This window comes from Trichosurus vulpecula, chromosome 3 (genome assembly GCF_011100635.1).
Source record: "Trichosurus vulpecula isolate mTriVul1 chromosome 3, mTriVul1.pri, whole genome shotgun sequence".
Lineage (NCBI taxonomy): Eukaryota > Metazoa > Chordata > Mammalia > Diprotodontia > Phalangeridae > Trichosurus > Trichosurus vulpecula.
In genome coordinates, this window is record NC_050575.1 from 374,311,915 (window position 1) to 374,327,913 (window position 15,999).

The window sequence follows — 15,999 nt, forward strand, 5'->3', positions numbered from 1 at the left end:
AGTACCAAAGAAGTAGTAAAAGTAATTAGGGATCAGGAGTCATAGATCTCTGACCACAATTTCAAACGCATAGCAGCAAAGAAATTCCTTAGTCTAGGTATGTTGAATTCAGCTCCAATGATCAGAATTTTTAAAAAGGAGTGAAAAGTATAAATTCTGGGGCCAAATTCACTTATGTGTTGCATTTATTTAACAATTAATAGATATATGATATCATGCCATATGCTAGGGAAAGAAAGACAAAAATGAAACAGTTCTTGTCCTCAGGGACTTTATATAAAGATTCTGGTACTGGTTCCGAATAAGGCTGGAGCCTGTGAAATGGACATAGGTCAGTGAGGCTTAAGGCCCAGTGTTACATCTTGCAAAGGAGGTGAGTCTCATGATTTCATAATTCCCCTCTAGACTTTCTCTGTGATGTTTGGAGCCTGCCAGGCCTAAGGCACACTGTACCATTGTAATGAGAGTTTCTATGTTTTGATGACCACACCTCTAATTTCATCCTTGAGGTTTTTTTTTTTAAAACTCCAGCAGATGCCATTTAGTGCTGGTAGTCTAGTTTGAATTAACTATTAATTTGCCTGGCATATAGCAATCCCTTATAAATGCTTGTTGATGTGACTTTTTTTAGATGATTTTCTATTGACCACTCTTTACTCTACTATTCCCAACTTGTCCATATCAAGGTCAATTTGAGCATGTGAAGGGGTATCCCCAGTACTATCCTCAGACAAAAACATCTATTTCTTAACTGTGTGAACCACCATGTTTTCATCTTGGAATGTTCTTTTTACCTCATTATACCTTAATGGGCTCTGACATATTCTTTACATAGTTTCCTCTCTTTGACAGCTTGAAAGAACTCCTTGGAAGACTCAAAACAAGGACGGTGAGAAATATTACATTTATTACACTATAAGTTATATAAATTACAAATTATTATGTTTTTATAGATATTATATTATAATCCCCTCATCTGGAGATTATAATTCCTGAGGTACCTATGTCATGAGCTTGCTATGATGAATACAAACTAGTAATAGAAAGTGCTAGGATTATTACTAAGATTAGTAATAAAAATGTCAGCCCTTAAAAAAATCTCAGCACTTACTCTGTGGAAACTTTGGTGGGTTGTCATTGACATCAGTAAGTGTAATTGTCACTTTGGTTGTCCCTGAGAGTCCACCCATGTGTCCGCCCATGTCCTTGGCTTGTATTACAACATGATATTCTTCCTTGGCTTCTCTGTCCATGTTGGGAAGTGCTGTTCTGATTATACCTGTATGGGTAAGGGGAAAAAGATAGAAAGTATAACCCATCCATCACTTGCCATTTAGAGACCCTGGAATCACATGAAAATTGCATACTTCCCTATCTCCCCATCCCTATGAACTAAAGGATTATCAATTATCCCTTATACACACACACCTCAACACATGCATGCATAGATATACACACAGATGCTTCAGTTAGATATTACAGTTGTCAGGAAATTTGGTTGCTTCCCAGAGCGATCAGAGGTATAACCATGAGCAGTGAGGAGGATGGTCCACTCGGCCCACTGGCTCCATTGTGCTATATCAGCTGTCACAAAATGTAGCTCACTATGCTAGGATTTCTTTAAGGTCATTCAGTGCTGCTAGCTAGTAAGAAAAGAGTTCATGTATGATGGTTTAACGTTGGGTAGAATCTGGCTTCAGGCATGAGCAAACATGGTGTACAGCAGGGCTTTGTAAGCTGGTCTCTATGAATTTTCAGAGACAGAGGGAGACAGAGACAGAGACAGAGATGAAGACAAAGACCATTTTTCAGCATAATTGCTTCTCTTTGTAATACTATTTGTTTTACTTTATGCTTTTAAAAGCAGTATTCTGAAAAAGGGCCCACAGGTTTTAGCAGATTACCAAAGAGGCCCATGATACACAAATAAAATTAAAAACCTCTCCTGAATGGAGTGTATGGTCAGAATCAAAGAAACAAGTGAAGAAAGATATTAAAAAGGCTAAATCTTGGGTCTCCTCTTATGTCACAAGATTCTGCTATACTAAGCGATGGTTGCCTCAGCTCTGCCTACTATAGCCTGGCCTGGATCTAGCTAAGCTTCACTTCATTCCCTGATGATATCCTTATCAACCACCATGCCACCTAGACAAGAAACCATGACGCTAAGGACTTAACACTTTTAACCCCAAAACTACTTATCTGAGTCCCCACTGGCCTGATTGGTAATTGATTCAGTGGCCTACAACTTCTTGGCTGAGATCTAATCAAGCTTCTCTTCACCCCCTGGTTATCTACTCACTAGTTGCCATGGGTGTACTCTCCTCACCACCTTTTCAATTCTTAAAACATAATCAAATCAACTACCCTATCAATGCTTTATCCATCCTATTATAAGCTCCTTGAAGGCAAAGTCTGTCTTCACTTTTAGTACAGAATTTGGCACATATTAAATACTGAATAAATCCTTCCTTTCTTCCTTCCTTCCTTTCATTAATTCACTCATTTATCCTTATAGTACCTAGGAATGTTCAAGCATGTCTATGTCTACTAATTTTCTAGTGCACTCATATAACCTATGCCAGTGTACTCAGCAAATGATAAAGAAGCTTTGCTACCAGATCAAGTGTGTTGCTCTCCATCTTTATACTGTACCAGCTGAGCTTGCTAACATTTTCCAGTGCCAGGTGCTAGAAGAAATCTGGGGTATTTGTGAGTGTTGATATCTCTCTCATCTTAACAGGAGGTAAATTACCATTTTGAAATCTCTGTTCAAAAACTGGGAAGACAGTGTTTCTCCAAGGATTTGCCAAGAGTTTTGCTAGATGGGCCATGAAATTTGGAATATAATGCTACTGAAGATGAAAGTTCACAAATGTAAATGGTAAGACAAATATCTACAAACCAATCAAAACCGAGTGCTGCAAAAGCGTAAAGAACAAGCGTGGCCCCAAAGAAGAGATATGAGAAAAAAACCTCTAGTGCTCCTTTGCAAAGGTGGAAGAAAGGGAAGTCTATAGCTTTGGAATATTACACATATTGTCAGATTTTTCTTGATTTATTGATGGATTTTGCTGAAATTCTTTATCTCTTTTTTGTATTAATTCAATATAAGTATCCAACGTGATTTGTCAATCGATGAAAAAGCATTTATAAAGTTCGTCTTATGTTCCGGGAACTGTTGTAAATAGTGGAGATGCAAAGAGAGGTATTAACAGTCTCTGCCCTCAAGATGTTTACTTTTAAAGAAGCAGAAACCATGTATATAAATAGGTCCATATCATATAAAATATAAATAGATAGCTAGATATTGCAGGGGATAGAATGCTACACTTTAAGTCAGGAAAACCTAATTTTGACTTCTGCCTCAGACAGAACTATGTGACCCTGGGAAAGTAACTTAACTTCTCTCAGCTTATTTCTTCATCTGTAAAAAGGAGCTAATAATAATAGGCCCTCCCTCACATGAGAATTGTGAAGATCGAATGATGTAACACATGTAAAGTGCTTTGTAATCATTAAAGATCTTTATGAATATTAGCTTTCAGACAAGATACATAGAGAGGTAAACAATTATCATAAAGAGAAAGGCATTAGAAGCTAGAGGTACTAGGCAAAGGTTTCCTGCTGGAGCTGGTGCTTGAATTAAGTCTTTGAAAGAACCCAAGAATTAAAATCATTTCTTTGTAAAGGGCCAAATCAGCTTCAAAAGGGCACCCCAAACAATCAGACATATGTTGTTTTATGGAATATATATGTGCATGCATACATACATGCATGTATCCATGTATGTTTATATATGTAAGTGTGTTTATATACACATACTGTATTTATGTGCATGTATGTGTTTATGTGTGTATATGCATATACATATATACACATTCATGTATGCATATATATACAAATGCATACACACCGTCACATACATAGTTTTTAATGTAGCATAAAAGGACCTCCAAGTAATAGGTGATTTCAGGGCATTTGTGAAGTTGGATGAATATAAATACAATTTCATTTGCACTAACTACCAATGGAAATTTAGTATTTCCCTCAAATATCATTTTTAAGAGCATTATTCTGCAAAGAGGTCCATAGGCTTCACCAGACTGCCAAAGAGGCTACGACACAGAAAAGGGTCAGAACTCCTGCTCTATAGTCTTTAAGGAGAAGCAGGGAAGTGGAACAACAGCATGACACAGTAGATAAGAGAGTTGGCTTCAAAGTCAGAAAGCCTGGAGTTCACATTTTGCCACTGCTATATCCTCTCTTTGTGACTGTGAGGCGCATCACTTGACTTAAACCTCTAGCCAGACCAGTGCTCTAAGACTAAAAGTTGTAGAGAAAGTGCTGATCTGAACTGGCAAAAAGAGCTCTTGGCAGTGATCTTATACCAATAAAATTGCCCATAGTCTTTACCTTACATATGGTCTTATGAGGAAATGGACCTCAGACAAGTGAATTGACTTCTCCACAGCTAACACATGCTTGAGTCAGCCATATCTTCTGATTGCCCATTGACTGATGCTGGATTGGGATCAGAGAACAAAACCATGCAAACTCAACTTCAATCTCCCATACCTGTTTGTGCTTCAACAGAAAAATAGGGCTGGCCTTCCAGAATGCTATAAACCAGTTTAGCACTGTTTCCGTAGGTAGGGTCATCAGCATCCGAAGCTGTTACTTGGATCACAGACGTACCTGAAAAAGAAGACAGATTCTTTTACTCAAATTGCCTAAGCAATACAAATCATATATTTATAGATATGGTTTCATTTCATAATTGAAAAAAAGCAAGAACATCAATGCAATGCATTTGGGTTTTTTGCATTTGAATTAGAAAGGTGTTTAATTTAGTGTTTAGTTTTTATTAATTAATAAAATATTTTCTCTCCCTTTTATCTCTCCCAATGAAAAAAAGAAAAGAAACAAAACACATATATTTTAATTAGTTAACTCAAACATGAAAATTATATATTCATGGTCAATTCTACTACATTTGGTAGTTAAATTAATGTTACAAATATTATTGTAAAAAACATTTCTAGACTCAAGAAATTAGACCATTCAGTAAATCAAATAATTAACTACAATTCCTCCCAAAGAATGTAATAGATGATAATTAATGATGAATTACTTTTCATGAAATGACAGGGTGTAATCTGCCATCTGTAGTAGTGTAATAAATATATTATTTTATTGTAGCTTTGCATGTAATAAAATTGCTAATCCTACTTTTTAATTAATTTGCTGCTATAAATATTGTCCAGAATGCTGTTCCCTGCTGATATGGAAATCATATCTTCCCTGTTCAAATGGGATTGGTAGCCATCAGGAAAAAAAAAAGAAGAAGAGGAACAAAAAAAACAGTCAACATCTGTTGGGTACCAAGGTCAGCATCTGTTGGGTCAGACTCTGGAGCATTTCAACCAAAGAACTAAGCAGGAAATTGATTGTCATCTTCCCTCAAAAGCCTTCAATGCTTCATTTCTGGTGTAGCCATTGGCTGATGAAACACTTGAGCTAGAGGATCTGAGTGGGGAGGTGGCATTCCATTGCAATATGGTGGCATGATACGTCAATCTTAAATCAGCATAGATTGTGAAAAAGTCTAGTCTCAAAGCCTCTACTATTCTGGTGCTAGGACTGGTGCAGGCTCATTGGTCTCTGGTCACCCAAGTAATCTATCCCCAACTGTTAACTGTAAAAACATTGTTACTATTTAATAAGTGAGCATAAGGTCATCAACACTGGGATAAGTTTGTCAGACTTATTTTTTGTTGTTGTTTCTGAAAAAAATGATGATAGATAAAATATAAATCAAATCTAGTCAACAATCATTTATGAAGCACCTACTATGTGGCAGGCACTATGCTAAGGGCTGATAACAAAGTGGTAAGGTCCCCAGGAGCAATGGTTTAAATGGGTAATTGACCAAATATTCTTAAAGTAAAGGTTTCACTATATTTTCATAGAAAGAAGTCTATCTAGAATATGACCTCATTGCAAAATGATGTTTCATAGGGGAAGAGTATATGGGGTAGATTTGTATTCAATGGAGCTGCTCATAGGATCAAATAGATGAATCTGAATGAATGAATTAAATTAAATGTGCTAAGGGAAGTGGCAATTTAAAGCAGCCCTCCAGGGAATCCTTTAGCAGGGCAAAGATTCCTCAAATAATGCAGATTAAACCCCTTTGATTTATGTTACATAAGTTTTATGTTATAATATTGAATTCATTTAATATAGATCCCAGCTGCATGTATTAGCAGTACCTTGACAACTGCCTGAAAGCCACCCCCACTTATTTCCTCTCTTTACTGAATTGTGGAAAAGTAGTTTGGGGAATGTTTACTTGTATATAAATGAGCCTAATGTTTATAAAAAATGAAAAAGAAAAGAGAGTAGGGTTCCTTGGTACCTACCCACATTGGACCGCTCTGGCACGTTGGCATGGTAATTTTCATGTAAGAATTCAGGAGGGTTGTCATTGATGTCCTGAACTTTGACAATGAATTCTGAAGGTGGCTCCAGTGGTCGATTGGTATCTCTGTCCACAGCTTGTGCCATCAGCGTATACTGGGCTCTCTCTTCTCGGTCCAGTGTCTTGGTTGCATGAATGTTCCCTGATTTGTCATCAATAACAAAAATGGTTCCTGCTCCTTCACCTGAGAGAATGTATTTAATGTTCCCATCACCAGAATCAATATCAGAGTGGAGCTAGGAGGAGAAAAAAAAATATGTGTGACCTTCCAATACAGAGAATATGAGCAAATAAAATAGGGATGAAATGGATGGATCAAGCCGGGTTGGCTGTCCTTGTTGGACAATAGGGTGTCATGATAAAGAAGTGACAGCTTGAGCCAACAATCTAAATTATGAAGGGCAACTAAAGGAAGGGAGGGAAAAGAATTCCTAATAAGCTCTGCGCCAAATATACCCCAGTGCACAACTTTTTAACTTTCTACCTCACTATGATATGATCTACATGACTCCTATTATACAGACGGAAATTTATTCAACACACTCATAGATACACACCTGGACCCATCTAGTCTTACCACCTCATTTTATACAGGAGGAAATTAAAGGCTGGAGAGATGAAGTGAAGAAAGGCAAATTAAATAGCAGAGCCAGGATTCGAACTCAAGTCTCAAAATTCCAAAGTCTATTCTTTCCATTGTGCCATGATGAGTCTCAAAATTTCTAGAACTTGATCATATCAGACAGGAAAAAGAAATGCATAGTGGACTTTCACCTTTCTTAGCTGCAATACTAATATTAGTATTCTATGCTATCTTTTAAAAGTACAGTTTAGATATAGTATCACCTTACTTCAAAACCTTCCACAGCTCCCTATTATCTAGTATCTAGTAAATTCATAAATAAGAATATTAATGATAATAAATCACATTTATATAATATTACCATTTTGCTCATAATTAAGTTTATATTCCCTTTTCAGATAATCAAGGATCTGGTACCAACTTATTTTTTCCATTGTGTTTCTTAGTAAATTCCTCTTTGTTCCAGACAAAGCAGACTACTAGTTATTTCCTAAGCATCACTTATGTTTTTGTGCCTTTAATCCCTATGTGTAGAATGGTCTCCTTCATCATTCTAACCCATCACAAACCTAACTGTCATTAAAGGTTCTGTTTAAATGTCACTTCTTCCATAAAATCTTCCAGATTCTACACAGGCACCCTCCTTTCAACTTCCATCATGCTATATTAGCACTTCCATCATGCTACTTATCACACTCTGCCTTGGATTACACTTATTTCTGCATATGGGCTACTTTAATGTGAGCCCCTATATATCCTGGACTAGGGATATTAGAGTACAATATATTGTCCTGGCCAGACCACAGTAAGAATATTATGAAGAAACCTGGGTGCCACATCTCAGGAGTGGCATTGATAAATTGGAGAGTATCCAAGGGAGAGTGTCCAGAATGGTAAAGGACCTTGAGTCCATACCAAATTGGGATTCATTCATGAAATCAGGGATATTGGGTGTTGGAGAAAAGTTAGGAAGGACATGATAACTGGATTCCAGTACCTGGAGGCTGTCACAAGGAAGGATTACATTTCAACTTGGCTGGAGGGTAGAACTAAGAGCAATGGGTGGGAACTGAAAAGATATGTATTTAACTGGCATCTGAGGTATGGGGAAACTCTCTAATGGAGCTATATGACAGCAAAATGGATTGTCTCAGGAGATAGTGGGTTCTACTTTGCTGGAGGCATTCAAGCAAGAGCTTTTATGGCACATTGACCACAGGGGTGTAGGGGGTGGTGTGGGAGGAATCCTTCAGGAATGGGTTAGACTAAATGGCCTCTGAGGTCTATTATAATTACGAGATTCTGTGTGATTCTGTGAGATGTGGATAGAGACTCTGTTTTCTTAATCTATGTACTCCGCACAGCACAACAAATGGTCTTGATATAATAGTGTATAAGTGTTTGATGAATGAATGAATACATTAGTATCTCCCAGGGTGGCAGTGATGGCATTCAAATGGGTAACTTTCTCCTCCTACTCAATTGACTCTCATTTTATACAGTATTTTAAGGCTTTTATTTTTTTTCTCCCAAAGTATTCTTCTTTTTCCCTTCACAACTATTTTATGAGATAGTGCAAATATCATAGCCTCGTTTTACAAAGAAAGAAACTGAAGTCCAGGATGATAGGAAAAAATGACTTTCCAGGAGCCATACAAGTGACTCTTGATGCCAATTGTCATCAAAGCCAGAATAAGAACCCAGCTCTTCCCAGACTACAATTTTAGCTTATTTGCTACTATACTATGAGTTGCAAAAAGAGAAAACCCCCATTTTTCCAAAGACAATGTATTATATAGACTTTTGCTTTATTCAGCACTAACAGCTCTATTGAATTCCAATCTTTATTTCCCTTATTCTAATCTAAGTGGGAGGGAGCACAGACAATCTGTTCACAGGAAGATATTGAGGACCTTTGTGACTCTATCCATAGACCTTTGCCAGTGTCCAAGATGCTAGAAGTTTACAAAAGCAAATTATCATAGGACCATGAAATCTTTTATAGCTGTCAAAAAGAAACAATTATATAGTTAAGCAAGATTTGACAAAGTACTGTAGTGGGTCTGGATAGACAACTTCGCCATCATTCAAAGAGATTGAAAATAGTTCACTTCTCTCACAATGTTTTTAAATGAGTAGAGATCCATGGGAAGAGTATGTGTGTGTGTGTGTGTGTGTGTGTGTGTGTGTGTGTGTGTGTGTGTGGTGACTGGGCATGTGATTTCATTGGTAGGAGGGACTCCTGGATGAGAATATTACTTTTCCAAATGCAGGTCAGCACCTTCTCTGTAACATATGCCCCAGAGAGCTTCCTAGGTCACTGAGAGGTTAACCAACTTGCCCAGGTACACACAGCCAGTAGTCTTGCCTGAGGAAGACTTAACTCTTTGCTTCAAGTCTTCCTTGATGTCTTGGTCTCTCAGTCTATTTCTCTCTGTGTCACTCTATCTCTCCCTCCCTCATGTATAAATACATATATATGTGTAAATACATACATGATACATATGCACAATAACATCATATTATGAATAATACAACATATACAAATGTATATTATATATGTATATTCACATATAACACATGTATAAAGAGTGAATTATATGTGCATATGTGTGTATATGTACATATTATATGTCATTATATATCATAAGTGCTTATTACTATGTATGTTTAAAAGTTAAAATGCATCAAGTTTATAAAATAAAATTGCGATAGAGTGGAAATGACACTGGACATGAAATCAGTAGAATACTATTCACTGATTCATTGATTAACATTCACTTCATGCATTTGAACACTGGCTTTTGAATACCTACTGTGTGCAGAATTCTGGTTCTCTGCACTGCTGGAGCGGATTGCTGTATGACCATAGCCAGGTGACTTAACCTCTCTAGTTCTATCTAAAATTGTAAAATGATTATCTCTAAAGTTTCTTTGAGTTTTGGTATTCTGTGATCTAAGGTCCCTTCAAGCTAGAAACATCCTAACATTCTAAAGTCCCTTCCAAACAGAGCACCGCATGTTGTTCTAAGGCTTATTAAAATTCTGACAAAATATTCTAAGATCTCTTCTGTCTGTCACATTCTATGTTCTTACATTCTATATCCTAGTGTCCCTTCCAGCTCTAACCTTCCATGGTTCTGTGAATTCAAAGGGCAATAATTTTGTTAAATAAATTCTATTTCATTCCAAAGGGATGCCTTAGGTAAAAATTACAAAGAACAGTTAGTGCTCAAAAACAAAATTTTAAAATAATCTTTCAATATGTGTGATTCACATCAACTTATTTTTGCAAGAAAAATGGACATTAAATACTTTTAAAATGCTGTATTTGTCTTCTAAGCAAAAGGTCAAAGATTGCCATTCTCTTTATCCCCGGTTTGTGTGTAATTGGAAATACAATAATTTTCTTTAAGTCTTTTGCAATTTGATTGAATTTACTGAGATGGTTGAGTAGCTCTGATTTTAGCTCTCCCCTTAAATGTGGGGCAATGGTGGTGTCATGGAAAATGCCAAAGAAATCACAAGCTGTGAGTTCCGGTTCTGGCTATTCCACTATTGCACTGGCCATTCAGGGTAAGCTACTTGCCTTTTCTGCATCTCAGTTTCCACATCTGTGAAGTTAGCTTGAACTATTACTGCTAAAGCTAGTATTGCTTATGTGCAGATTATCACCCTTCCACTCTAAGATTCCTACCAGTTCAAAAATTCTATGTTCTTAAGTCCCTTCCAGTTCTTATAATATGTGACACAGTGGTCCATATTTTAAAATCCTTTCCACTTTTAACATCCTATGATTCTGTATTTTAATTCATGAAATTTCTTGGGAATTAAATAGACATTTTTTATGATCATCCATATGGTTAACTTTTAAAAAATATTTTAGATTCTTCTCATTTCACTGACAGCACTAACACAGATGAAAGTTAGATGTAAATTCTCATTTGAATCTCATAAAAGGGGATTTATACTACTTCCATTTAATCAGATATGATTTACTATTAAGCTCCACACAAAAAAGTAGTTCGGTAAATCATTAAATGCTATCAAGTGAACCAGGCATTGGTTTCTTGCCAATTTCCAACCCTAAGGATTGTAGACTTTTTTTTTCATTTTTTATATTCAAATACAAATTTTCCCCATTTCAACAAAGCATGCAACTTTCATGGTGAAGTTTCACTTCTGATAACCAATTATAAATATTAAAAGTTGGAGATTGAACAAATCATCATCTGCTTTTAACTTAATACATGATACAGAAACCACTTCACCACAATCTGCGAAGAAGAAATACTTTGTTAATGTAACCATGTATTGGACAGCCATTTCCATTGTCCAAGCTAAAATGATCATACTTAAATTTAATCTTCTATTCTCTTGTCATGTCCGTAGTGAAAATTCAGAAAATCTCTTCAATGTTACTTAGATATGTTCTGTCTTTGTTGTATCATTATCCCTCCAGGGACCAAGGCCTTTAACACACCTATCCTTTATCAGTATAAATAAATAAAATCATAGAATCATTGAATGATGGTATCTGACTGTGCTTTGGAATAAAGATTATTAGAAGTTGGAAAAAAGATATGGAAAAAGTATGAGGAGTAGTATCCTGGAACATATTTTTGGAAGCAAAAGATACCTCGATGCATAAAATGTTATTACTGTAAGGAATATTATAACACAGAATGTCGGATGTGAAAGTGAATTTGCAATGTTAAGTTTGGAAGGGAAGTGTTCTCTTTCCTCACTGCAAACCCCAGTCACTCTACCCCTCCCTGTTTTTCCAGGGCATCACCCCTTCTTCAACCTCTCTTCCCTTTCTTCAAAATCTTGACCCTATAATTTATCAGTTCAGCTTGATACTCCTCATTATTCTTGAGTCCCCTGACCTGTCTTCACTCATCCTTTTTCAAACCACAACCCTTGATTATGGCCTACTTTCTCTACTCCTACTCATGTGCCACAGCAAACAAGGAACTCACAAAAATCTGCTAATTCATTTGACTGAAAAATGTATGTTATGTGATCTTCATTGGGGCCTCATTGCTATATAATAATAATTCTATTCTTCCTTGATGGCTTCTCCATCTTATTCACCACAGTCTCTGTTCCAAAACTTTTTCTCTTCTTAGGCTATTTATATCACCTCTTCCTCTCTCCCTTTTGGCAGAGAATTTTGCCTCATAATTCACTGGGAAAAATGCTATAATTTGGAGGTCTTCTCTGCTCACAAGTTCCATACTTCAAATTACTTTAATACAAACCTAAACCCTTTCCAGGCTTAGAGAAATAAGTGGTCCTTTTCCTTTTCAAAAATAACCTTTCTACTGGTGCACTTGATCCCATCTCTTCTCTCCTCCTCTGGAAAATCACTGCTTTAATTATCACCCTTCTTTCCCTCTACCCTTTCTCCTTTCTTTGCCCCCTGCTCCCCCTCCCCAAATTTTCCATCTTTCTCTATAAAATTGCTTCTTCTCTTATGCTTGCAAACATGTCCCAAATGCATAAAAATAAAACAATACAAAACAAAACATTCCATTTGGTACTACCATCCCCTCAAGTTATTCTCTCATCTTCTTTTCCACAGTGAAAATTGTAGGGTGGGGAGCAGTTTAAATACTTTGAGTTTACTTTCTGACCTTCCTGTTCTTACTGCTCAATCACTTGCAGTCTGACTTCCGACCTCATCATTTAAGGGAAATTATCATTAAAATCACCAGGATCTCTTAAATGAAAAATTCACCCATCTCTTTTTTCAGTCCTCATCCTCCTTGGTATCTGTGTAGCATCTAAAACTTCTGACCATCTTCTCATGCTAGAAGCTCTCTTCTCAGTGGGTTTTTGTGATACTCCTCTTTAAATAGAGTTTTGGAAATACACACATTCCATATAATCAAGATTTTAATCCTGATTCTATCCCTTGCCATCTGTGTGACATCAGGTAAATCATTTAACCTATTTGGGCTTTGTCTTTCTCTAACAGCTTTTCCAGCTCTAATTCTCTGATACCATCATCCTACGATTTTAGCCAATGAAGTCTAAGGTTCACAGAACCATCAGGGAACATTGAAATAAAAAAGGGAGGTCAATTGCTTACCCTGCCAACTAATACAGGATCTGGTCCAGTGTACTCCTCAATTACAAAAAACTGATTCCAGACCCAGCCTCTTTTGGAACGCTGAAGAACCTGACCTTCCTTTCCTTTTTCGTGATGAGCGTGCAGAGGTCTTAAATGATTCATTTTCTCAGTTGAGAATGCCTGGCTGTTAGCCAGCATTCCCAGGCAGACCAGGATAGCATGTAAACAGTAGTTCTCCTTCATTTTTGGTTAAGTGAGAGGCACAGGAGTATCTCTGTAAATCCAGCCTTTGTACCCGGAGATCTGACAGTCTTCAACCTGGCAGGCCACTTAGCACATTCAACTGGAACCGTCTCCAGACAGAATACCACCATTCAGGAAGAGCATCACCTCAATGCTGTGCACCTTCCCAATTTTGCCTCTGAAAGGAAAAGAGAAGACGTCAATGACTTCACAGTCAAAGAAAATACACACATTCGTTAGCAAGTATGCTCAAGAACAGGGCAGTGGGGTAGGATGGAGGAAGTGTTTTAAAACAGCAGTTCCTTAAATCAGTAGCAACAACAGAATAAATACAGTTCATTTTAAATGGGTCTGGTAATCTTTGTTATTGTTCAGTCATTTTAGTCATGTCTGACTCTTCATGACCACATCTGGGGTTTTCTGAGTTTGCCATTTCCTTCTCCAGCTCATTTTACAGATGAGGAACTGAGACAAACAGGGTTAAGTGACTTACCCAGATAGGAAGTGTCTGAGGGTGGGTTTGAACTCAGGTCTTCCTGACTCCAGACCCAGAACTCTACCCACTGTGCCACCTAGCTGCCCCAACCTTACTCAGGGGAGACTGGAATTTTAGAATTAGGCCACTAGTGTCATCCAAGCATGTTGATGGATGTAAAGATGATGAGTAGCTGAGGAAGTGAAGAAAACACTATATTGATAGTCAAGAAGATCTGCCTTTGTCGGTTAATAAGCATTTTTTAAGCCAGGCATTGTGCTAAGGGCTGTGGGAGCAAAGAAAGACAAAAATAGTCCCTGTCCTCATGAAGCTCACATTCTAATTGCGAAGCATGAAAATAATTAGGTCCATAAAGATAAATTACAAAGCAGATGAAGGGTCAGAAGGAAGGCACCAGCTTCCGGAGGGGACCAGGAAAAGCCTCTTACAGAAAGTGGAGTTTAGAGTGGGTCTCAAAGGAAGTCAGGGGAACCAGAAGGCAGCAGTGAGAAGGGAGATCAATCTCATCTCAAACACCTTGCTCTAGCTCTGTGTAACTGGATAACTCACACAGTTTCCTAAGTCTCAAACTCCTCCTCCATTAAAGAAAGATAATAACAGCACCTACCTCCCGAATCACTGGTAAAGATCAAGCCACACAGTGTATGTAAAGCTCCTTGCAAACTTTAAAGAGTCATGTAAATGAGAGCTATTTTAATGTTATTGGACAGATTATGTAACTTGTCCAGGGTCATCCAGCCAATATTTGTCAGAGGAAGGATTTGAACCTAAGTCTTCCTGACTCTCAGGCCAGATCTCTATCACCTCTGGCATCCTGCCTCAGTATCCCCAGGTGACTTGGGATGTCCTACTGTGTTCCAGACTAGGTTTTTACACTTGCATTGGAAGATTGAGTTTTCCTACCACTGGGGTTTCTTAAACAAATGAGATGAAGTTTAAAAACAAAACAAACAAGCAAAACAAAACAATAAAAAAATGTATGTGGACAGCACCAGGCCTGGAGTCAATACACCTAAGTCTGAATCCCTTAGTATCTGTGAAAGCTTTGGAAAGGCCCTGTACCTTTTGCATTAATTGGAAACTTGGGGCTACAGTGGGAGGTACTATTTCTGCCAATCATAATTATTCCTGGCAGTATGACCAGCCTAAAAGAGAAAGTACTGTATGTGGATTCAAAGTATCTAGGTTCAAATCTTGCCTCTCTTAACAGATTTGTGACCCTGGACAAGACCTCTCTGGATCTTGGTTTCCCAAATAGAAGGAACTAATCCCTAAGGTTTCTTCTAGTGCTATGACTCTACTATTCAAAAATACTTTGTAAATAGCAAGGTAGTTTTAGAAATGTGAGGGATTATTATTAAGTTGGACCAGGATCACTATGCTCAAACTATAGAAGGTTCTACTGATTAAAACAGACACACACACACACACACACACACATACACACAAGCAAAAAACAAACAAACAAACAAATAGAAAACTATTACATAGGCTTGCTTCTTTTACTACCTTTGTCAGGACAAGAAGAAATGTCAGAGGTCATCTTGTTCAATTCCTTCTTGAGTAGTCATGCCCCTTGCAATACCCCAAATAAGCAGTCAAGCATTCTCCCTTTGAAGAGCTCCAGTCACATGGAACTCACCTACAAACAAGGCAACTAACCTAATTTAAATTTTATCTGAAAATTACTCCTTATGCTGACCCAAAATATACTTTCCTTTCACTTCTATACATCATTCCAAGTTTTATCCTAAACAGCTGATCAAAATGAACCTAGTCTTTCTTCCACCTAATTGTCCTTTAAACATATAAAGACAGCTGTCTTGGCCCTTCTAAGTCTTCTGCACTTCAGGTTAAACAAGCTTTAGTTCTTCTATTGGCCTTTGCATGACAGAGTTTCTACTGGCCCTCACCATTCTGTTCTTTGCCTCCTAGAAGCTCTCCAGCTTGAAAATGTTCTTTCTAAAATGTGATGCCAGAACTAGATGTAAACCTCCAGCAGGGCTCTAATCAGAGTTGTTGAACATTTCTTCCAGCATTAATTTTCTCTCCTCTTTCTTTCTTCCTTCCTTTCTCTCTCTTTCTTCCTTTCTTTCTTCTTTCTTACCTTCCTT

At 37.4% G+C, this 15,999-nt stretch overlaps 1 protein-coding gene across 1 annotated transcript in view; it reads right to left on the bottom strand.

The window, feature by feature from the left end:
• CDH11 (cadherin 11) overlaps positions 1-15,999 on the bottom strand; it is a 124,780-nt gene that overhangs the window by 42,542 nt on the left and 66,239 nt on the right. Inside the window, exons 2-5 of the mRNA XM_036750829.1 lie at positions 13,165-13,567; positions 6,426-6,720; positions 4,579-4,698; positions 1,112-1,279 (exon numbers count right to left, since the gene is read on the bottom strand). Coding sequence (XP_036606724.1) covers positions 1,112-1,279; positions 4,579-4,698; positions 6,426-6,720; positions 13,165-13,389 — 808 coding nt within the window. The 5' untranslated portion in view covers positions 13,390-13,567. The remainder of the gene's footprint in view (positions 1-1,111; positions 1,280-4,578; positions 4,699-6,425; positions 6,721-13,164; positions 13,568-15,999) is intronic.